Consider the following 24833-nt stretch of genomic DNA (forward strand, 5'->3'; position numbering starts at 1 on the left):
TAGCCTCATAAAAGGATTAATAACACTCAATTCTGAAAACTTAAGGGAATAATAGCGCTCATTTGAAACTTAAGGGATTAATTGTGCATGCGAAATAAATTTTGAAGACTAAAGGTATAATTTTGCTTTTTTATTTTATTTTTTGTGTAGAATGAAGGAGTTTTTTTAAAGACTAAGGTCTCATTTAGTACATTTATTCAAATATATGTTTTCAGTTTTTAAATAACATTATACGTATTTTTATACATTTTTTTACTTATACGAATTTTCACATATATTTTTAATTTTTAAGTGCTTGTAAACATTGTCCTTTCCAAAATTGTTTCCCCAAATTTTTAATAGGTTTTACCCCGTCGAAAGACTCGAAACTATAGGACCCCAAGGAAACCAGCCAAGCCGCCGCTGCAAGATTCCATTCTTTCATGTTTCGTCATTTCCACTTCGGAAAATGTATTGCTTTATTTTTTTTTCCCCTGAATTGTATGATTTTAGTTATTAAATTATCAGTCCCCTTAATTTTTTACGTTTTATTTCACATTTTCTCTGTAAGAGATAGAAATATATAATAATATATTTACTTTTACCATTAAAGTTCAATTAGAACTTCTTCTCAAAAAAGAAAAAAAAAAGTTCAACTAGAACTCAGACGCTTCTAAAAAAAAAAAAAAAAAAAAAAAAGCGCAAAAGTAAATACTTCCAAGTCCAAACCTTATCATTCTTTTAAAAAAAAAAAAATTCCAAATCTTATTGTCAAGACTTTATACTTAATTGACTTTTTTTTTATGCACAAAATTTTTAAAAATCTAGGGAAATAATACGATTTGTAGATTAGCTGTATGCTATAATTATTTAAAAAAAAAAAACTTAAATCCTAATTTTTCTCCAAAAAAAATCATCATAAATTCTTGACACGATAGTCATTTTATAAGTATAAATATTTGTAGGATGCAAGGACAAAAATTAGGGTTCAAGTTTATAGTAAAATTGTTATCTTTTATATATATATAAATATATAATATCAAATCGTATTATTTTTATTGAAAAAAAAAAATCAAAATATTTATTAAATTCACTATTTTTAGTTTTTACAATACTATTCTCTATTCCTTAATTTTCCCAAAATCATATTTTCTTCAAGTTCAACCCCGACACACAGTACCAGTGTGAACTTTCTCAGTCGTTCCAAATTCCAAAGCCTCTCTGAGTCTCAATCTTTTAAGCCCTCAAAGTATCCCACTGTGTAGATATATAATAATATATGTATGTTTTTGCACTTATATTATCTTTGAAATATCTAGAATCTAGAAGCTGAACCACTAGAGTTTTTAAGGTACCTGCTCTGCTAAAGCTGAATGTTTTGCTGTGCGTGTTCTTTCTTTGCCTTCAGTTTCAACCCAAATTGGCTTGCTCCAGGTAAACTTTGCATTGATTCTTGAATTGGGTCGAGGTTAAAGCGGGTTCTGAACACTTTAAAAAACTTTCTTAGTTCACCAAACGTTCAACGCCTTTGATTGACTAGTTGGTTTTTGCGTCTCTTAACTGTTAAGTATATTTATTTATAGGCTTATAGCATCATAGCTTTCTTTTGGACTTTGAAGCCCTGTTCATATTGCCTTTCCTCTGGCAAAATATATTAAATTGGATACTGGGGAAATTGTGTTCAAGGCTTTTAATTGCTTGTTTATTATTTCATTGTTCATTTCTGAGCTCTTAGTGGGAATTTGGTATTGAGAACTATTACTAAATGGTTTTAAAGTTTTGGGGTTGGTGGGTTTTACTTGTTGATTGTGTCACTGTACATCCTCCTCCTCCAGCTTTGATGAATTGGGATATTGGAGGGCAATATTGAAGGTTATTGCATTGGACTTGTGGTTTAGAGGGTTTTAGTTGTTGAAGTTCGTGCACTTTCTGAAATGGGGAGTAATGGCGGTGTGGATCATTTGTCAAAAGAAATAGTTGAAGAAGGTCTTAGCAGCCAAGAGATGGATATGGGTTTTCAGCAGATTGGTGGTGGTGGTGTTGATGAATCTGTGGTGGAAAAGGAGACTCCAGATGAACAGTTAAATGCAGGTTATTTGGAAGAGCCAAAGGATCAGAAGAATTCAATGCGGCAGTCAGTTTTAGAGATCTCTCCGTCAAAAGAAATGAATGTTTGTTCTTCACCTCGAAGAGGTTCGTGCTTGGTAACCTTTAGTTTTGGTTCCTTTTGGTTACTTAACAACAGTTAGAGTTTCTTTATTGACTTGATTTTTTTATTTTTTAAAGTTTCTTCTTTTATTAGTTGTGCATTTAGGAACTAAGAATTCAGTTTGGCTATGAAGATAGTTGAGAAGGTTGTTATTTTCATTGGAATCTATTCTCTTGAATGTATTCTAGGTAGCACAGTACACAATTTTCCTCACTGTAGGTTATTTGGCTGAGATATTGGGCATCAAAATCATCACAGTTTGTTTAATTTTATGACACAAAAATCATAGGAGTTCTGTATTTTTCCCAAGCTTCATTTAATTGCGGTGGATCTAACGTTCAATCACTAAACAATATAGTATTTACATTGAATTCCCATTCGTCCTGTAGTTTTGTGTTAAGTAACTACTTAATTAAGTTACTCCCAGGTGTTGTATCACTATCAGTCGGATAGACATTCATATTGAAGAGGTGGAGTAGAATGACAGGTGATAGAAGGCATGACTGGTTGATGCTGCACCCTCAGTTTTTATTGCTTTTATCTATACACTTGATTTTACTCTGCATTTTCACATTATACTATCTAAATTGTGGAACAGTTTAAGCACTGAGCCCAATTTGCAGGAAATTGTTGTTAAAATTTTGGCCAACCTGTGGTATAAACAAAATTCCTCAAAATAAGGTCGCCAAACTTTTGGTTTCTTACGTCCAGATGCATTCTAATATGTCATCATTGATTAAAGGATAACAAATAATTATCTATGTATGGAGGGGCATGGAGTATTAGTCACTGTGAAATGTTTGATCTGTCTAAAAACAGCTCTACATCGAGACCAAAAAAATAAGTATTTAACTAATAATTTGGAGGCTTTATATCTCATTTTCCACTATTTTGGTTTGTGCCTTTGTTTTGGGGGTTTATGCCTTAAATCAAGCTAATTGTGAAGGTGACTCTCTGTCTGTAAAGCAATCATCATATTGAAACTAATGTTCACATGCATCACATTTCTTCACTGGCAAATTGGTAAACAAAATTATTTCTTTTTTGCTTTCGACATATTACTAGGTATACCTATAAATTATGTGATGAGGCAATGGGCATCACCATTGTCATCATTCTCTGACCATTTGCAATATGTATTCATTGTTAATTTTTCCTTATTAGTTGAAGTTTGTTTGCTTTCAAATGAGATTCTTTTATACAAAGTTAATAACTTCTTCTTAATAAAATTACATAAGTTTGGAATATGGTGCCAGCTTGTTTGATGCGGCTAGTGTGGAAGGAGCAGAATTCTCACATGTTTGAAGACACCAAGAAATCTTTAGAGCAATTGAAATCCTCTTTCCTATGCACCTTGTTTGAGTGGGTGTGGGTTTGGGGATTCACTCATTATACTTCCATCTTTGAGTTTCATAACTCTCTAAGTTTTTGTGATTGATTATTTGTAATCTCTTGGTTACTTTGTGTTCATCATCATGAACATGAAGTAAGTTTATTTCTTAATAAAACTTTATGACTTATCAAAAAAATTGACATGAAAGATATTTTTTCACTGTTTATGATTGAACAGATACTACAATGACTAATTATATTTTGAAAATTTGATGATATACTCTACCAAAGAAAGCCTTATTTACTACATACACACATATATATCACGGTTTATGATTAAACAGATACTACAATGACTAATTATATTTTGAAAATTTGATAATATACTCTACCAAAGAAAGCCTTAATTACTACATAGACACACACACACACACACACACATATATAGAATCTCTTCCTCTTGTAAAAACAGGTGGAGGGTTGAAATCATGGGTTCTAGATCCACTGGATGTATATATAACATACCAATAAAAAGATAATAGCTATTTATAGTGTTCACGTGTTTTGAAATTAACAAGTTCAGATCTATAATCAGTTATAATAAATATTTCTTCTTGAATTTTAAGCTGGATGGGCTTGGGAATGTTTCAATTTTATTTATTTATTTATTGGTTTAATTTTGAGAGGTAAACACAAGGCACCATGCTAGCCGCTACGAACGTCATTAGTCCATACCAATATGCTTGAACCACATGGACAGATAATTTCATTTTGTTACTTGTAAATCTTATTCCATGCATTCACTGATGTCAAAGCATCTATTCTTGAAGGTCTGGACCATTGCATCACTGCACCTGTTGGCATTCACAGAAGTCTACTATTTGATGACCATGGGATTTTATTCACTAGATCCATGACGGAAAAGAAGGAAGCTCCAAGGCATGACATAAAGTTGGATAGGCTCTCAGAGCGTGAAAAGGTAGACAGTAGAATCAAATGCGTTGCAAGTTCCTGATCCTTGTGTCAGCTTATATATTCAGAGGGATGACTTTACCAAATACATGAGTTTGGCATTGTTTATACCCATGAAACATGCATGACCGAGATTTTTATGTCTGCACAGTTGCATGCTGTCTCTAATTTATTTTATGGGGAATGACATAATCCCTGTTGTGTGGCCTTCGATCCTGTGCCTCCATCATTATCATTACCAAGTGATGTAATAGCTGCAATAATTGAGGCTACCAGATATTGACCCCACCTCATCTGTGAACAATAGTTTATATTATGAATGGTTCTATTTCTCTGTAACTCTTTGTAGTACACCTCCTGGCATTTTGATGAGCCAATATCTGTTAAGTGCTTTGTTGAGGAACTCATAACACATAGGGTTCTTTGTTCCTCCTTTTTCTAGACCTTAGTGCTTGTCTTTGCGGTTCATGTATGGTTTTTCTTTTGCTGATCATGATTACTTCTTGTGTTGGTTTTCAGAAAAAACTTATTGTGAACCTAGTAAAGATACAAAATGATGGTACGGTAGAAGTTGATATCACCAAAAGCACACCTGTAGCTTCGGAATTTTTGGAGCTTCACACTGCAGAAAGGACACATATCAATATTGATGGTATCACTTCTGAATTCAATAAATCAATTCCCAAGTTGAATATTGCCCTTCTTGTGGTCGGCACAAGAGGAGATGTACAGCCTTTCCTAGCTATAGCAAAGAGACTTCAGGTATTTGCAATAATTTGCTAGTTTACCGTGTTTCCCTGTTTTGTCAAGATAACTTGTTTATGTCACCAATTCCAGGGTCTTATCACATACCCCTAGGTGTTTAAAGTTTTAATATAATGACATGAATTTTGTTTAGGAGTTGGTTTCTTCTGGAATTTAAATTTAGTGCATCAATTCATTTTATGGTTGAACTGACAATCTACAAAAATAGGGTGGAAAATTTGCTTTTTTGTGTTAACGGTCTCTATCTTATTCAGTTGGGTGGGTTTCTCGGTTGTATTTTTTTTTTTTTTCTAGGTAATCAATCCACAGATAGATATATAATTTCTGTACATGCGTGCTTCCTAATTTAACTCTCAGTTGTTGCTTCTGTATTCTGCAACTGATATTTTTCAATTTTAGGGCTACTGGGATGGTGAAAAGCTTTTTATTTGCATCTATAATCCATTGAAATTGAAACTGATCTTATATCATTATACTTAGGCAGGCATAATAAATCTCTGATGTCACAATATCATGCTTCCCTCCCTAATTTATAGGAAGACAGGACCTTGGTCCTTGGCAGTTTCTTCTCTGCTTTATCTTTAATTATTTGATATGTTATTGAAAATGATTCATTGTTCATTTGCAGGAGTTTGGTCATCATGTCAGGTTGGCTACTCATTCTAACTTCGGCACCTTTGTAAAGTCGGCAGGGGTAGAATTCTATCCTTTGGGCGGCGATCCTCGTGTTTTGGCAGGATGTAAGAGGTCCCCATTTTAATATTCCTGTTACGTCAATGTATCATTGCAATTTATTTATTAAAAAAAAAAAAAAAAAGGTTTCCTTTGCAATTTTTACATGATACACAGTTCTGACAAGTGGGGTTGTGCATCCATGGTTTACTCCCCAGGGTTGTGTCCAATGGGCCTAGCCATGGTGAGATTCCATGTCTTCAAAAAAAAAAAAAAATCATTGTAATTTAATTTGTTTTTTGTGGTCACTCTGTTAACAGATTGCTTTGTATGCTCTTTCTTATACTATTTCTCTATGGCCTTTAGGAACCCATAACACAGTGCACTAACAACTTGCTGGCAAGCAATATTTCATTATTTTTTCTGAATATTGTGAGAAGGGCCAAATTAATTTATTTTTTAGTCCTTTTTTCATTTTGCTTTGTAAATTCACCCACCCACCCAAGGCAATTTGAACCCCTGATGCTGGATGGAAGCATGTATCTGGTTGTAGCCAGCTTCTAAATGATTAAATAACCCTAGAATCCACTAGGGGCCCTGGAATCTAGTAGGAATCCCCAAGTCCAAGAGGAAAAGGGGAGACTCTCTTAGAAAATTATATTGACATTGAAAATGATTGTTAAAACTCTCTCATGGAGGCTACTACATCACATTAATACTGAAAGCTTAGATACAGGAAATATAAGAAAATAGTCAAATTCTTTGGAAACCATCAAAATCAAGTGAAGACTTGGACTGTTTTCTGACTTATTTATTGGCTTTCTTGGTCTTCTATCAACCATGTTTCTCCAAATGATCAAGAGTTATGCAACATTCATCACTCTCATCCCTAAAAAAAAAAAATGTAGCAATTGAAGTCAAGGATTTTTGCCCCATTAGTCTTGTTGTGGGGTTTATAAAATCATTGCTAAGGTCTTAGCCACCAGACTTTGCATAGTCATGGAAGATATAATTTTAGCTTCATAGAATGCTTTTGTGAGGGACAGGAAAATTCTTGACCCTGTACTTATTGCTAATATTGCCTTGACAGTAGATTGAAAACTAGTTCCAAGGCTACTTTGCAAGTTAGACTTTGAGAAGGCCTTTGATCATGTAAACTGGGGATTTCTTATGCAGTTACTAGAACGGGGTGGGTTCTTTGCTAAATGGCAGTGGTGGATTTTTCTTTTGTATATCTATAGTTCGCTTCTTTATTCTGATAAATGGCTCTCCTTGTGGGTTTTTTGAGAGTTCGAGGGGGTCGAGACAAGGTGACCATTGTCCCCTTTGCTATTTGTCCTGGTTATGGAAGCCATTGGGAGAATATTGGATAAAGCTGTCCATGATGGTCACATGTTAGGATTTGGTGTGGTTCGTTTAGAGGGAAGATCTTTGGCGGTGTCTTATCTTCTCTTTGTGGATGACACTTAATTTTTTGTGATGCTGATCTGGATCAGGTTTTGTTTCTTCGTATGATCCTCATTTGGTTTGAGGCAGTCTTTGGTCTAAAGATAAATTTGGGCAAGTCAGAGTTGGTTCCTGTTGGTATGGTGCATAATTTGGACTTATTGTTGAATGTCCTTGATGTAAATAAGGTACTCTTCCAATGAAGTATTTGGGTTTTCCTTTGGGAGCTAAATTCAAGGATAAGACAATATGGAATCCATTTCTAGAGAAGATAGAATGGAGATTAGCAGGATGAAAATGTTTGTACTTATCCAAGGGAGGTAGAGTCACTTTAATTAAAAGCACTCTATCTAATTTACCTACTTATTTTCTATCTTTATTTTCTATTCTTGTAGCTGTGGCTAACCGAATTGAGAAACTTTAGAGAAATTTCTTATGGGGTGGCATTGGAGACAAACCAAAATTCCATTTGAATAATGGGCTACTGTTTGCACTCCCATTGTTTTGGGTGGCTTGGGGATAAGGAAGGTAAGACTTTTTAATGAAGCTTTGCTTGGGAAGTGGCTATGGAGATTTGGGATGGAGAGGGATGCCCTTTGGAGGCAAGTGATAGAGGTGAAACATGGCTGTGAATGGGGTGGCTAGTGTACTAGGCCTGTTAATGGTCCATATGGTGTTGGCTTGTGGAAAAATATTAGTCAGGGATGGCCTTCTTTTTCTCGCCACATTCTATATGATATTGGGGATGGGTCTAGGGAGAAATTTTGGCAAGACCGTTGCTGTGGTGAGACATCTCTTGTAGTCAACTATCCTGAATTGTTTATATTTTGCCAAGACAAGGAGGTTAGTGTGGCTGAGCTTATGAAGTTTGATAATGGAGTCCTGTTTTGGGATGTAAGTTTCTTTAGGGGTGTGCATGCTTGGGAATTAGAGGGACTGGCTGGTTTCATGGATACCATATACTAGAAAGCACGGGTGCAGCTCTAGGGCCGTCGCACCCTCACCAGACTCATGACGACACGGCGATGCTCCTCCTACATGCCGATTTGGCCACTTTTTTTTTTTTTTTTTTTTACGAGCTGATTCCCGCCGAAATTGGCCGAAATATCTGTTAAAAAAAATAATAAAAATAACTTGTGGGTTGTAATGTAATTTATAAATATCATGTTTTAGTTATTATCTATTATTACTCTTAAATTGGTATATATTTACAATTATATGAAAAAGTATGCTTAGCAATATATAGAAAATATAAATAAAAATATTTTTAATAATTTTTTAATCATTGCACCCCGCCATATTTGCACCCTACTTTTTCAAAAATTGCTGAGTCCCGCACCCGTATCCGTATCTGCACCCACACTCAAATCTGAATGTGCACCCGTGCTTCATAGACCATATATGGTGCTTCGGTGAAAGCGTTTGGTGAGGATAAGATGTGCTAGAAACTTGATAGCGAGAAGGGCTTCATGGGTAAGGATTATTATAGTGTCTTAGTGGGCTTTAATGACTATTGCTTTCCTTGGAAAAGTATTTGGAAACAGAAGATTCCTTTTCGAGTAGCTTTCTTTGTTAGGATTGCTGCTTTAGGGAAGTGCTTAACGATTGACAATTTACGAAAAAGGAAGGTTTGGATATTAGATTGGTGCTACATGTGCAAGTGTAATGGTGAATTGGTTGATCATCTCTTTCTTCATTGTCCAGTTGCAATGGATCTGTGGGCTATGGTGTTCGATTCATTTGGAGTGAGCTGGGTTATGCTGCAATTTGTAGTGGGGCTTTTAGCATGTTGGCAAGGCAGATTTGGTCGTCATCGAAATGGTTATATATGGTTGATGGTTCCCCATTGCTTATTGTGGTATCTTTGGAGGGAGAGAAATAGTAGGCGTTTTGAAGATAAGGAGAGATCCATATCAGACTTGAAGCTATTTTTCATTAGAACTTTAATGGATTGGTTGGTTGCTTTGCAGAACCAATCATTTTTATCTTTTCTTGATTTCCTAGATTCTTATAATTTTTTTTCTTGATTGTTTGACCCCTTGTACACTCCCTGTGTGCTAGGGTGTTCTCCTTTTTGATATCAATTAACTTATTACTTGTCAAAAATAAATCACTTTATAATTGTACCTTGGAAATGGCTCTAAGCGTTAAAGAGCTTTTCAGTTGTAGTTTTTTTTTTATCACAAAATTTTTCTAACTAAAAATCTGCTTTCTACGGCAATGTCAAGTAGGCTCTAAATTGTAGAACAATTTTGTTAGTAACTATGAGGATAGAAGTTGTTGGGGGTTGAATACTTGAAAGAATTGTGTTGGGATAAACGTGTAAGTGAAGTCCCACGTGAAATAATAATGAGAAGAGTGAGTGGTTAATATAACATAACTGGGTCTAAGCTCATAAGTTTAAGTTTTTGGGTTAAGTGGTGTCTTTATATGTTATATTAACTACTCAATTAGAGTCCCTAAGGTGCTATCTCCTCAACAAATGGTATTAGAGCCTAGGTGGGATGTGGCAAAGGTGACGAGGTGTTTAGGGTTCCCTTTTACAGTTAGAGTAGGGATAGAGCAAGCCTGAAAGGCCCACACAATTGATCTTGGATAAAGGCCCAACAAATGAGTATTGCCTAATGGTGCCAAATCACTATGTGGCGTAAGGTTCCCATGGACATGGAAGTGCAAGCCAAGTTCCCATGGAGAAGTGTGTGGGGTTGACACGTGATTCCATGGATGGTGTACGAGAGGCCCATGGATGACGTGTGGGTGATGGAAAAAATCCTTAGGCAAGGGAGAGCTAGTAGGACTTGTTGGTGGCCTATAAAGAGGTCTTAAGGCCCACGAGAAGCAAAGACTCACACATGAGGAGGAGATTGTTGGGTATACATGTGTGAGTGAAGTCCTACTTGGAATAACAATGAGAAGCGTGTGTGGTTAATATAATATAGTTGGGTCTAACCCCATAAGCTTAAGCGTTTGGGCTAAGTGGTGTCCATATATGTTATACTACTCAATTAGAGTCTCTCCGAGGTGCTCTCCCCCAACAAATTGTATGACGATGAAGCAAATTGTGAAGAAGTTTGGGAGAAGTTATGTATGAAGTAGCATATGAATGCCTCAATGCATATTAGTCAGATTGGATGTCTATCATAGGAAGTCATTCTATTTTTTCGGTCTATGATTTGATGGATGCTTGTAATTTATGTATATGATTATTTTGGTCCCTTGCTGTATACTTCCCTTATACTTGGGTGACTCAATCTTATGTCTTTGAATCAAACTTTCTTTACTTATCAAAAAAAAAAAAAAAAAAAAATTTCAGCGGTAGGGTCTATTGACATATCCCCCGTGAAGTTGCATGTTTCATAAAATTGACAAAATGAAACTTAGCATTGTATGAAGCTTAGCATTGTTTGATGATTTGGCAGGAGTGTAATAATTGTACTTTTGAAGATATTGTGAGATCAATAGATCTTTTGAAGCCTATACTAGTTGGGACCTTATTTCAATGGGATAGAATTTGGGGTTTTACACAATGTATTTCCATTTTTGATTTTCTTCTTTCTGTTTGTATCTCTTCTTGAGGTATTTGTATTTGTTTTAAGTTCAGAATGTTCTCCATCGTGAACATGATGTCATTTTTTATGCAATAAATCTTTGATTACTTATAAAAAAAAAAAAAAAAATGAAGCTTATGGGGAGACTTGTTTGTAGATTGGGTGGTGCTTGAAGCAATAAATATAATAGGAGTCCCGTTGATGTGGTATAGAAGGACTGTAGAGAAAATTGATGAAACAGTAAGTAGAGTTTCTATGCCTTACCTGCTGAAAATTATTGAGGAAGGTTTTTTGTGGGTTGCAGTGTGGTGTATGGTCCAAATGATGATAGTTATTGAGAAATTGATTAGAAGAGCTGAGAGAGGTGAATCAGAAGTGGGAAGTGGCCTGCTGTTTAGTAGGGAATTTCAATAAAGTTAGATTTCCAAGTGAGAGGCTAGATTGTGATAGATTCAGTTTTGCAATGCTAGAATTCTCAAGGTTTATAACAAAATAAAATCTTGTAGACATACCTCTCAAAGGGGGGGCTCATTTACATGGTCACATAATGCTGAACAACCATCAATGTCCTTTATATATCATGCATTGGTCTCATCTACATGGGGCTTATTTATGGATGTCAATCAAAGTTTGTTTCCAAAGCCAATTTCTGATCATAGCCCCAAAGATATAGGACGTATGTTGAGAGAACGGTGCTTTCAAATTTGACAAAGTTCAGAATTGCTGGAATCGGTGCTACTTATGCTGTCTCCATGATCTGTTTTGCCAGAATGGTATATTGAAAATGATTGAAACACACTTGTCATTCAGGCTAGTAAAAACCGGGAACTAAACCCATTTTCGGTAAACCCATTTTTGGTTCTTTGACTGTTCTGGTTTTTTAAACCATGCATGAAATACAAGAAATTTAATAAACTGCAAGTTCCTAGATGATAATCAAATTCCTTATCTTCAAAACAATCAAATTCAAGAATGAACTTGGATTACTGGCTTATTTATTGGCTTTCTTGGTCTTTTTCCTATTTTGCATACTAGAAATCTTAGACTGGAAATATGAGAAAATTAATATAGTGCAATTTCCTAGATAATAATCAAATTCTTATCTGAAAAACCTCAAATTGAAGAAAAGAACTTGGGAATGTTTGCTGGCTTATTTATTGGTTTTCTTGGTCTTCTTCCTATCTTACTTCTCCCAATAATCAATTGCCAAGTATCCTACATCAACCCCAGACCTTGACCACTACCCCATACTTAACAGGGTTGTAGCTGCCATTTGGCCCAAAGCTATTGGTATTTCTTTAAAGACTTGACCAAAGATGGTATCTTCTCTTGGAAATCCCATGAACCTTAAAAAATTGCCCTATTTTTTACTTTTCCAAATGTATGGTACTGTCAAGTTTATTCTTTTTTTCCCCCTATTTAATACAAAATTTGTTTTTCATTACTAAATATGAGCAAATTTTGACTTTAGATATGGCCAGAAATAAAGGTTTCATACCATCTGGACCAGGAGAAATATCCATACAAAGGAAGCAACTGAAGGCGATTATTGAATCTCTCCTTCCAGCATGCACGGAACCAGATTTGGAAACTGGTCTTCCTTTTAGAGCTCAGTCAATTATTGCAAATCCTCCTGCTTATGGTGAGTTTATACAAAAAAAAAAAAATATATATATATATATATATATTTTGGCACTTGATTTCACCATTTTAACCTATCTGCTGATTGTAGAGAAAGCTGAATGTAGTATTTATTTACAGAGGCATAATAACTGTACCTGTAAGCTTATTTGCTAGTCCTATGTCTTCTATTAAGTACCTCCGTAAAAGGGGTATAGTAATGGCAGATTGGTGTTGCATGTGTATATCTTCTGGTGAAATAGTAAGTCAGCTGCTGTTGCACTGTTTAATTGCCTATGATCTATGGGTTTTTTTTCTTTTGCGCCATTGGGATTACTTGGGTCATGCTGAATTCAGTCAAGTCTATACTGGAGTCTTGGAGGGGAATGATGAGGCCTCATAGGTATGGAACTGTGTGGGGAGCAGAGCCAGCCGGTATTCTATGGTGCATTTGGAGAGAAAGAAATCAACGGATATTTGAGGGGAACGAGATGTCTATACCAAGTCTCAAGTTTCTTTCTTGAAAACTCTCTTCAAATGGACGACACACTCTCCTACTATCTCAACACTTTCTCTGATGGAGTTTATAGATTCTTTGCTCTTATATTGCAAATCTTTACTTTCTTTTGTTTCTTTCTATTTTTCAAATCTCTATATACTTCGTGTATATGCTTTTCCAATTTTAATAAATTACAATTACTTATATAAAAAAAAAAAAAACGACAAGGATATAAAGCTGAAAAATAAGAAGAAATAATGCAGTGGGATAAAAGATCTGGTAACCATAAAGAAATTGAACTGTGATGGCTTTTATCTTCAGTTGTAGAGTTAGCTAAAAGGAACAAATTTAATGGGACAAGAATGGTGTAATAAAACATCTTATTTGAAGGTATTCAAATTTAATGACTTATATTGCCAATTGTTGAAACTTTAACAGATTCTTTTAGTAAATCAAGCTTTATGTGATTCTGAAATTATAGATGAACTGCTGCTAGCCAGTAATTCATTATAGCTTTATGAATTTACTTTCAACTTTATATTTTTTCTCATGTTAAAGGATATATTTTCCAGAATAGTGAATGTCAATTTTAACTTTAGCTCTGGGTTGTAGGACATGCACATGTTGCTGAAGCTCTTGGTGTGCCCCTTCACATTTTCTTCACAATGCCTTGGACGTGAGTCTTGATTATATTTTCTCTATATTATGTGTAAAATATATAGTGTTTTGAATATCTAATATCTAATATTTTCAATTAATTCTTCTAAAAGTGATATACTGCTGCTTTTTATTATTTATTATACTATTTTCAATTTTTTTTTGATGTGATGGATAAAATTTGTACTCAGGATAACAAGAACAGAGCCAACTTTCACTCACTTACACAAGTTTTCTTTATTATGTGTAATGCATTCATGATTCTGCTTTAAAAAAAAAAAAAAAAAAATGCATTCATAGAACTCTTGGAAAATATATGCGGTATATCAATAACAACAACAGAGCCTTTGTCCCAAAACTTTGGGGTCAACTATGGATCCTCAACAGATGAATCAGAGACTAACTGGGGATGTTCACATGTATTCTTTCATGTCATTCTATTATATCCAAAACAATACTCTTCTTCCCCTCCATAATTAACATGTCCCTTTTTTACTTTTACTAGTATTATTTCTAGTCTTCCTCTATCTCTTTTGATTACCTTATCTTGAATCACGTCACTCTTCCTCATTGGTGCATTGATCTCTCTCCTTTGCATGTGGACAAACCATCTGAAAGAACTCTCTCTCATCTTTTCATCAATGGGAGCCACCCCTATTTTAATTGAAAATATATGCTGGCATTAGGACAATGACATGATGAAAGCATTAGACATGATAACCTGTAAGAATAGCAGTTCCAACAATTTTTTTTTTTGGCGGGGTAGGGGGGAGTCTTTGTTGCATATATTGGATCAGTGTTTTGAGTCGGAGAGGAGTGAAAAAAAAAAAAAAAAAAATCAAAGAGTAGTTTTGAATTTCAAAAGCATCTTTATGTTCATTCAGTGCTGGTTTATTTTATCCAAAATTTATATTTTAAGTTATACCCTCTTACGTCTGTTTTCAATAGGCAGGCCAACTTATGAATTCCCTCACCCATTGGCACGTGTACCTCAAAGTGCTGGTTATTGGGTATGTTCCTAGTTGGGTGCTACATCATTTAATTTCATTGAAGGAACTGTTGGACTGATTTCATCAACAATTCTGATTCCATTTGTCCTTGCTATATCCAGCTTTCATATATAGTTGTGGATTTACTGATATGGTGGGGCATGAGGGGATATATTAACGACTTCAGGAAACGGAAGTTGAAACTTGCTCCTATTGCGTACTTCAGTACATACCATGGGTCAATATCTCATTTGCCAACAGGCTATATGTGGAGTCCCCATCTAGTGCCAAAGCCAACAGGTAGGGATTTTCTTGTTTGTTCAAGAATGTATGGTAATCATAGCGTATAAGATGATAATTATTTTGGTTTCAGTATTTGGTCATTACATTCTATTGAAGTATGTTATATGGTTGTTAAGAGTCATTTTGCATATCATAGAAGGATGAATGTTCAGTCAATCATCTTCTGCTCAGTCAATTATATTAGAGTGATCATCTAGTGATCTTGTAGTATTACTATGTCCTTGGGTTCATACTAGCTCTTAGATGGTTTGACAAAACTTTTTCCTTTCCAGATGTGTTCTGTTGTCTGTTTTATTCTTGTTGGTTTTGAAGATTTTTGCATCTCTTAACATGGACCATTTTTCATACTGGAAATTGGACATTCATATATTGTAATAGTAGCTATATAAGATGTACTGTTCACACTCCCAAAATCAAATTTGTATCATAAGTCAGTTCTTCCCCCCATAATGTATGTACCGACATCAATATGGGTATTTTGTGTTGTAAAAGGACTAAAAGTAAAAGAGGTCATCAGTTCGTTCTTTTTAATTGAACTAGGATGTGGATCAGTTTATAAATAAATCTCTTCCCCATTCCCCTCCACCTCACCCAAATAAGATGAAACTTCTAGGCACCAAACATATTCTAGCTACTTCTCTCTTAAAAACTATCAATGAATTTGAACATTTTGTCAATCTCTTTTCCACACCTCCATAAGCAGTATTTTGTTGTTTTGGAGGGGTCCATCACTTGCAATGTGTTCCAAACTTTAGTATAGATGAACAAATCACAGCAGGTCAAGTTTGATGATCTGGAGATTGCTTTCAGTTGCAACAGTTAAGAGAGAACTTTTTGTTTGATTATAGAATGGCTGTATCTTTGTTAGACACTTAGTTGACATGTTATGAGAATGACAAAAACTTTATCTGTACACTGTACTGTAGTCACTTGATGACCTAATAGTTTATTATGGATTTGAGATGGGCCACACAGCCAATACTCCCACTACTGCAACCTTCTTTCCAAGCAGATAAATCAAGAGATCCTTGCATGGTTTCCTCTTTTCACCACTTGAGCCAAGGAAGAGGAGCATGCAATGGATTAATTTCCTACTTCACAAGGGAGAAGCGTTAGAATAATAGTTAAGTAATTAAATTCATCATTTTCTATCAGTTTAAGTTTTTGTGACTAGTGGTAGTTTATTATTGTATCAAAGTAGGTGATCTTGAGTTTGAACCATGTTTTCACACTCTACCTCTATTTTAAAGTAAAAAAATTCCACACTTAAACTTTTGTGAGTATTGGTAATTTACCATAGATATAATCTTTTGCACATGCTCATGATCAATTACTAGTGCTTAGAGCTAAACTTTTTACTATTCATGGTTTTAATAATATCTATGAAAACTCACTTAGTGTATAAAACACTTGTGAATGTTTAGACCCCCAAAAATAAATTTTCCAATACAAGCTTATATTCAAATAATATATGTGCGGAATATGAAATATAAGCAATACCCAAATTAGCAAACTACTCTAAGCCATTAATTAATCACAACTAGCAGTTCTTAAAAGCTAAGAGTAAGGGAAAGAGAGATGCAAACACAAGATAACACTGGCACGTGTTATCGAAGAGGAAACTAAAAAACTCGGCGAAAAACATCTCCATCACCCTCCAAGCGGTAAATGATCCACTAGAAAATCAGTTGGGATACATGAATAGTAATAGACCCTCTAGGCTTAATCTACCTAATGCAACTAAGCCCTCCAAGCTTCTTGCTCCAATAAGGTTACGCTGAACTGTGTCTTCTCTAACTTTCCGAATCCTGCAATTAGCCCATTTCATCAACCAATATGAATTGGTTCTCTCTTGAGCTGCTTCCCAAACACCAAGAACCTTCTCACTACTCTAAATTTGATGAGATAAGGATTTGGTTTATGATCCTCTCATGGGTATGACAATGGAGAGGGTGAGAGTAGATAAATTTGGAGAATCAAGTATATTAGATTGTGAATGAATCAATTTTGTTTTTCTCTAGGGTTTTTCTTTCAAAAATCTCTCTGGAAGCTCTCTACATTTCGTGGGTATAAGGGTATTTATAGTAGGGTATGAGATGGAATGTGAAGTCACTTTTCAGCAAAGGATGGTGCACTGGAGAGTCACTTGTGACTGGGATGAGTCGTGAGTTCTAGTCGCGAGTTACTAGACTAGGTCAGACTATACTTTTTGTTATGTAGTGATCCAACTGGCCTGACTCTTCATCTTTCTGCATGCTTCACACGTGTGCTTTATTTTGGTGAGAAACCACTCGCGAGTCAGTCGCAAGTTACCTTCTTGCTGCATATTTTTGATCAAATCTTCACACTCTCTTACACACAACCCTTATATTATTCCCACCTAAATACAGGGTTTCTAAATGCTGAATTACAAGCAAATTTGGCACAGAATAAAGCCAACACATAATTGAATAAATTCAACTTTACAATTTGGAATGCTCAACCCGAATATTTATGTTCATAAATATCAGATTTATTAGAAGAATTGACTTCACTTACTATTTTGCAGATTGGGGCCCTTTAGTTGATGTTGTTGGTTTTTGTTTCTTAAACCTTGGGTCAAAGTATCAGCCTCAGGACAAGTTTGTTCAATGGATTCAAAACGGACCTGAACCTATATATATTGGGTTTGGGAGCATGGTATGGTTTCCTCTCAAAACTGTTGGTAAATTTATTTAGATTTTCATTTTTTTTTCTTGACATTGTTGATGTGTCCTTAACCTGGATATGATGATTTAATAGAATAGTTTCATACTTTCATGTCACCTGATCTGCCTTAGCCTAATCACTAGTTTGTCCTATAGATTTTCTATAGCATGTATTTTGTTCTATATGTTCTCTAGATTTTCTATAGATTTTTTTTAATGTTCTTATCTTATTAATATCTAAATTTGAAATACTGTGATATTACTCATAGAGATTAAATGCACCAGTTACTTTATGAATTGGCTAGCCTTTAGTGTGTAAATGAGTCCTGGATGGGGCTTGACATTGTATTTCCTTGGGCTTGATTCGATAGATTTGTTTATAATTTTTTGGCTATAGTAACTAAGGGCAACTGATCATTATAGAATGACTTTAGCAATAAACATGAAGGATCAAGTATACTTTTCAACTGATGTCACTATCAGTTCTTGTATCTATTGTATTACTTGGTCAATTATATGTCAAAAGAAGTTAGATATGAACTGTTTTAGATAACTTAAGCAAGGACAATGCTTGTATTTTTTGACCAAATTGTTTGGTTAGTAACTTGAGACAATTCCATTTCAAAATAGTTTACAACTACTTCCCCTTGTGATGCGTATTAGCTGATATCATTGTACATGGAAAATATTTTCATTACTACATATATACATGATGGACAAATTTGATTTGAAATGAATTTTCAATTGCACTGTTTAAACACTGTTTATCACCAGAACTATTGTTGTTAGTTATTTTACAGCCTTAGCAGCCATGTCAACCTAATAACCCAAGATCCATGATGTGGCGCATTTTAACTGAAATCTTTGAACATGAAAAATAAAAACTTTTGGGATATGGTAAATTTAATCATTTAACCGCACAATTTTAACACTCCCCCTCATGTTCGGGCCCAAATTTCTCTTAAGAGGTGAGGCCCAACACGTGGGAATTTAATAGTTGAGGCCCACTATTCCATTAGTAAATTACATGGACAAATCTGATTTGCATGAGTTTCCGATCATAATTTGTCTTGACACTGTTATCGCCAGAACTATTATTAGTGTTTGTTGTTGTTAGTTATCTTTCTGCCTTTGCATGGACAGAAATCTTAAATTTTCTTCCATCATATCTCTGCGTACCTTACATGGAATAGTGGATTGTGATTCTTCTTATCATTTGTGCTCATAAAAATGTCCCATCAATGTTTGGATTGGGATAGTATTTTTTCAAGTTTGCATCAATCAGGGTGACTTTAATATATTTGTGGCAGACGGCTTTCCTTTAATTTTCTTATTTCTTTTTTTTCTTTTCCTATCATACTATTCATGCCTATCAATATTGACATTAAATTTTATGTATTGGTTATATTATTGGCTATGTATGATTTGCTTGTTCTTTATCAAATTTTGGAGAAACTATATTGATAAATATTTTTTTGGGACTAAAGCTTGTGTTGTTGTTGTTGTTGTTGATAATGCTTTTGTTAAGCCTCTTGAAGATCCCAGGAAAACCACAGGCATTTTATTGGAGGCATTAAAAGGTACCGGGCAGAGAGGAATCATTGACCGAGGCTGGGGAGGTCTTGGAAATTGTAAGTAATTTTAATTTGGTTGAGAACAGTTCTTTTACTTGCCTGTATATTTCTTCCAAATTCTCACTGGTAGGTTGTAAGAACAAATTCTTGGTTAGACAATGCAAACAATTCTACAACCTAGAGTGAAGTACTTTTTATTGTCTTTTATTATTTAATTTTTTCAGTGAGGAAAGTACATTTTACTATCTCAACAGTCAAATTGCACTTTTTTGGATATGGGTTTATAGGATGAACTAGGGAGGACATAAAACTAAGTAGGCTGTCTATGGAGTCACACCCTAACTTATAACAAGTTAACAACTACTATAAACTTTACCAGATAAAGTAATTGTAGTGAAGTGGATTATATTCATAGCGAAAATGATTTTATTTGAAAGAGATGAAAAGAGCTAATTTTCCTAATTTTGGAGGTGTTTGACAAATGACAACTAAAGATGAAATAAAATCGTATCAAGTTTATTAGAATATATAGCCTATACAAGCTAACTGCAAAACTAAAACAAATTTCAAATTGAGTTAGACAAATTGCATGTTAACCTAAACCAGTTTTAACCTGAGCCTAGTCAAACTGGGTGTAAAATAAAACTAGTTCGAAATTGATCTGGTTTTGTTTTAGTTCAGATTATATTATAACTAACAAAAACTAGTTCAAAATTGAACAAGATATCTGCTGTAAAAATAAACTTGGAAAAGATGAGAATCTATCCCTTGAAGCCTTGATACACCTCATATCTTTAGGATGCTCTAAAAAGTGAATTCCTCTAGTATTATTGATGACATGATAATTCAGCATGTTACTCTTTAGCTTATGCTCCTGTGGAGTTTTTGAGGGCCTCAAAGATTGTATGCATGCCACGAAAGGTCTTCAATTGTATCTTAGTTATATTGTTCTTTTCTTCATAATTACCTATGACAGGTATTTTTAATGATAAATTGTACCTATGAATCTTTATATTACAAGTCTCTATCGTGTGCCAAGTTTTAAATTAGTTTTAAGACAGTTTCCTTTTCACTACCCTATAGTTTCTTTATTTTCCATTTAAACCCCTTCACATTTTTTTTTGTTAGAAAATTATACTCTCTCTCTCTCTCTCCCTCTCTCCCCCTCTCCATAGACAATCATCTCTCGTTATTATTTGATATGTTTAATTTCTTTATCGAAGAACAAATCAATGTTACTTTGTATGTCAATGCATATTCTTTATTGATACTTTCCAAAAAATAGTTTTGGTTTCATATATTTTGAGTGATAAGCATGCATTATTACTCTAATAATTCTTTGTCTTTTGCAGTTACAGAGGTTCCTGATAATGTTTTCCTTTTAGAGGAATGCCCTCATGATTGGTTGTTTCCCCAATGTTCTGCAGTGGTTAGTTTCACTTTATGTTTTGCATAAGCAAACTTTTGGATGTGGGTAAATGTAATTAATGAACTATGATTATGTAGAAATTAAGTGAATTTTGCACGATTCAATTAAGATAAATAATAATGCCACAATTCTATGTGCAGAGCAACTGGACAACTGCTATATGATTATCAATGTTAGAATATTCGTAAAATGATTAAATTTACTCTTTTCTATCAGCTTAATTTTTTGTGCTAAGTGGTAATTTTTAATGATCAAAGTATGCTGTATTGAGTTTAAACCTATGAAGCACGGGTGCGGGTGTGGCGGAATACGTTTACTAATAAATTATTAAATATATTTTTATTTACAAATTTATTAAATATATTTTCATATAATGGTAAACATATACCAATTTAAAAGTAATAATAACTGAAAATAATTCACTAATTTCAATTTAAGTTGTTGAACTTACAAATAATTTGACAAATATATAATAAGTTAATAACTAAATAAGAAATCAACTCAAGTTTTTATTTATTTATTTTTTTTAACATTATTTCAGCCAGTTTCTTGGCCAATTTCGGCTGGTTTCAGCCGGAATAGGAGCCGAATCGGCGCGAATTGGGAAACGAAAAAAAGAATGCGAATTGGTGCGTCGCCAAGTGTCTGGTGTGGGTGCGGCAGCCCTGGAGCCTCACCCATGCTTTCTAGGTTCAAACTCTATTTCAGTTCTATCACCTAATTAAAAGGTTACTCCACATGTTAGGTCTAACTTATTGAGGGGGAGTTAAGTCACACATGATAGGCAATTTCAAAATATCAATTAATGATTAAATTCACAATTTCTTATCAGCTGAAGTATTTGGGATAAGTAATCTTAACAATCTTTTAGAAATCTGTAATTGCATCACCTGACTTTTTTTTATAGATATGGTATAATGAGGGAACTATAAATACAAGATTTTTTTATCATAAAGTTCATTTATGTAAAAGAGACCTTGACTGGATGTTGAATTGCCACATATATGCAGGTTCATCATGGTGGTGCAGGAACAACAGCTACAGGGCTAAAAGCTGGGGTAATGTACTTTTCAAGTAGGGTTTTACTGATGTTTCTGATTGTGTCTTGAGTTTGGAATTAATCTGAATGTTTCAATATCTTTGAGATATTATTGTCATTAGATTTTTTTTAATGACATTAATGGAATGAGTCTATTTATATGATGTAAATATGTAATAGGAAATGAAATTAAGTTATATGATTGCTTGCCTATCTCTGAGCTACATGATTCAACTTCATTTGGAATCAAATTCATTCTTTATTTCTTTTATGATAATTAATCACTTATGAAGTACAATGTATTTATTTATATGTGTGTCTAATGTCTAACTTATGAATTACAGTGTCCAACAACCATAGTTCCATTTTTTGGCGATCAGTTCTTCTGGGGTGATAGAGTCTATCAAAAAGGGTTGGGACCTGCACCAATTCCGATAGCTCAGCTCAGTGTTGAGAGCCTCTCAAACGCAATAAATTTCATGCTCCAGCCTAAGGTAATTCTGATGTCTATATTTGCATCATCTCCTGCAGGATCACATATATAATTATAATTAATTACAGCAGCCATTTTTATATCATCTCGAGTTAGTCATTTATTGGTACGATCTTAGATAGGATAGAATGGCGGAAATGTTATGTGACCCACACAATTAGTTGAAAATCGATCCATGAAGCCAATCCCGATCTCAATTTAGTTGGGATTATGGCTTAACTGGATTGTTCTGAGTTGAGAGTGCAAAAGCTGTCTTTTTTAAAATAAAAAAAATGCTTTATTTATCACACAGATTTCTCCAAAAAGATATCGCATCTAAAAACTAAAAATTTGCATATTGGCTAATTCCCACCATTGGTAGGAATTTTAAAGTTGAGGAATATGCAATGTTATGTACCTGTATTGTAGCTCATTTTAGCACACAGATTTCTTTCTTTACTTATTTCCCCTAAAGATGTTTGTACTATTCTTTTTAATGGAAAAGAAAAAGAGTAATAGTCAAAAGAACTGAATGAGCGTCCCTTGTTATCTTATTGCATGAGTCTCATCAGTTTGTTCCTTGATTCTAGTTGACAGATATACTTTAATGGGAAGTCACATTGCTAATGTGAGACATGTTTTGGTTCTTAATGGGATAACACTTCCAGGTGAAATCTGAAGCAATGGAACTAGCAAAGTTGATAGAGAATGAAGATGGTGTTGCGGCTGCCGTTGATGCATTTCACCGGCATTTACCTGCAGAGCTACCCTTGCCTACTGCATACGTGGAGGAAGAAGAACAATTAAACCCTCTGCAGTGGGTTTTTATTCAAATTGGGAAGTGGTGCTGCCAGTCTTGTGGTTTGTAGAGTTCTTACTGTATTTTGTAGTGTTTGTATAGTTATGTTTTACTTTCTTTTTCATATTACCTTGCATTTCATTCATTTCATTCAAGGTCTTCTTTAAAGGTTTGACTAAAAAAAAAAAGAAAGATACAAGTGCTATTACATTTTAGCATAGGTTTTTCTCACATCTTGCCTGACTTAGTGTTCTTTATTGATTTGTAATAGATAAGTGAGGGTATAGTTATGCGAGTAAGTTTGGATGTTGCAAACCATTTTGTCTGTTATCATTTGACTTTGTATGATATTCTTTTAATATCATTGGAAAAAAGGGGATGGATTGGGGTATGGGATTTGCCGCGTACCTCTGCAATGTGATATAAGCTTTAAGAGTTGGAATTTTTAACATTCTAAACATTCGTTGATAAATAAGTGATTTCATTTTTGTCACATCATTAATGACTCGAATATATGTTTAGAATATTGCTTTTAAACTTATAAACATTAAAAAAAAAAAAAAAAAAAAAAAGCTTATTAGGTCAAAAACTAAACCACTCTTGTAGCATACTAAAATATTAGAATTTTATGATAAATTTATCCTAGAAACACTAGAGGATGTTTTCTAGAAAATGAGTCATTTTTCAAAAAGTATTTTCTATGAAACTATCTCATTTCCCCATGTTTGGTAGCAATCTTAAATGAGTTATAAAATGATCTCCTAACTTATTTTATTTAACTTGCTGTGAGTTAGAGCTGTTTTCTAAAAAAATTTAATGGAAAACAATCTTTAAAATAAGTCATACTTTTTTATTGACCAAAATTAATTTTCATTTGACTTATTTTTTCTGATGCTGCTAAATAATAAAAAATGTGGAAAATTATCTTCACACAATTTTCAATTGAAATAAACTAGTCGTAATTTGTAAATTTGACTTTTTAAGAATATTATGTTGGTCTCCCTGTGAGGAATTGTCTTAAAATATTAGGTGCGTAGAAGAGTTCTCAAAATATCATCTAGTTGGACTTGGTTCCAATAAAATCTAATAATATGTTTGGTAATTGTCTTTTTTTTTCCTCTTATTTTCTGTTTTCAAAAATAATTTTCTATTTTCGAGACTAAAAAACTTGTTTGACAATCCAAAATATACTGAAAAAAAAAATTGTTTTCAGAAATTGAAAATAAGCAAAAGATTGTTTTTAGTTTCTAGTTTTCAAAAATCAATAAAAACATGCGTTGAATTAATGAATTTGTCCCATTTAATGAGTTTGCGCCAGAGTTCAAATACTAGTAACAACAAAAGTTTTGTGCAATCTTCATCTAAAACTGATACGATATAGCTTTGTGCAGAGGGTATAAATTATATAACATATAGCTTATTTAGAAATTTGTAGTCACCCAACATGCTACATTTTGGGTCCGTTTGAATAGGCTATTTAAAACAGTGCGTTTTGAAACGCGTTTTGAAAACAAAATTTTAAAAACCACAAGTAAGTATTTGGTAAAAATGTAAAAAAGTGCGTTTTCTAATTTTGAAGGCACTGTAAGTGTTTGGATAAGTTGTTTAAAAAATTGTTGTTTTGGTGTAAATTCTGAAAAATGACTTAACTATATTGTTAGGGTTACCTTGTCAATTTTTATTTATTTATTTCCCCAGTAATCATCATTTTTGTAAAGGAAAATTTCTAATTAAAATCAACAATTGATGACAATGATGATGACGACTCATTTTGACAAATTTGTATTGACTTTTATGCATATTTATTTTGGTATTCCAATTCCCAATCATAAGTTCTTTTCT

At 33.8% G+C, this 24833-nt stretch overlaps 1 protein-coding gene across 7 annotated transcripts; it reads left to right on the forward strand.

The window, feature by feature from the left end:
- The first annotated feature begins 1106 nt into the window (after window positions 1-1106).
- On the forward strand, window positions 1107-23398 carry LOC115975545 (sterol 3-beta-glucosyltransferase UGT80B1). 7 transcript variants are annotated; one of them, XM_031096359.1, is made up of 15 exons: window positions 1108-1413; window positions 1815-2172; window positions 4351-4499; window positions 5012-5254; window positions 5886-5997; window positions 12395-12565; window positions 13655-13718; window positions 14652-14709; window positions 14811-14988; window positions 17540-17670; window positions 19207-19309; window positions 20605-20681; window positions 21692-21739; window positions 22065-22214; window positions 22861-23398. In XM_031096359.1, the coding sequence occupies exons 2-15, from the start codon at window positions 1914-1916 to the stop codon at window positions 23059-23061; spliced, it is 1944 nt and encodes a 647-aa protein (XP_030952219.1). In that variant the 5' UTR covers window positions 1108-1413; window positions 1815-1913; the 3' UTR covers window positions 23062-23398. The 7 variants fall into 7 exon arrangements, with proteins under 7 accessions (XP_030952223.1, XP_030952219.1, XP_030952220.1 ...); XM_031096363.1 differs by lacking the exon at window positions 1815-2172 and having other exon boundaries at window positions 1107-1413; XM_031096360.1 differs by lacking the exon at window positions 1108-1413 and having other exon boundaries at window positions 1420-2172; window positions 5886-6004; window positions 12405-12565.
- Window positions 23399-24833: the final 1435 nt, after the last annotated feature.

This window comes from Quercus lobata, chromosome 2 (assembly GCF_001633185.2).
Source record: "Quercus lobata isolate SW786 chromosome 2, ValleyOak3.0 Primary Assembly, whole genome shotgun sequence".
NCBI lineage: Eukaryota > Viridiplantae > Streptophyta > Magnoliopsida > Fagales > Fagaceae > Quercus > Quercus lobata.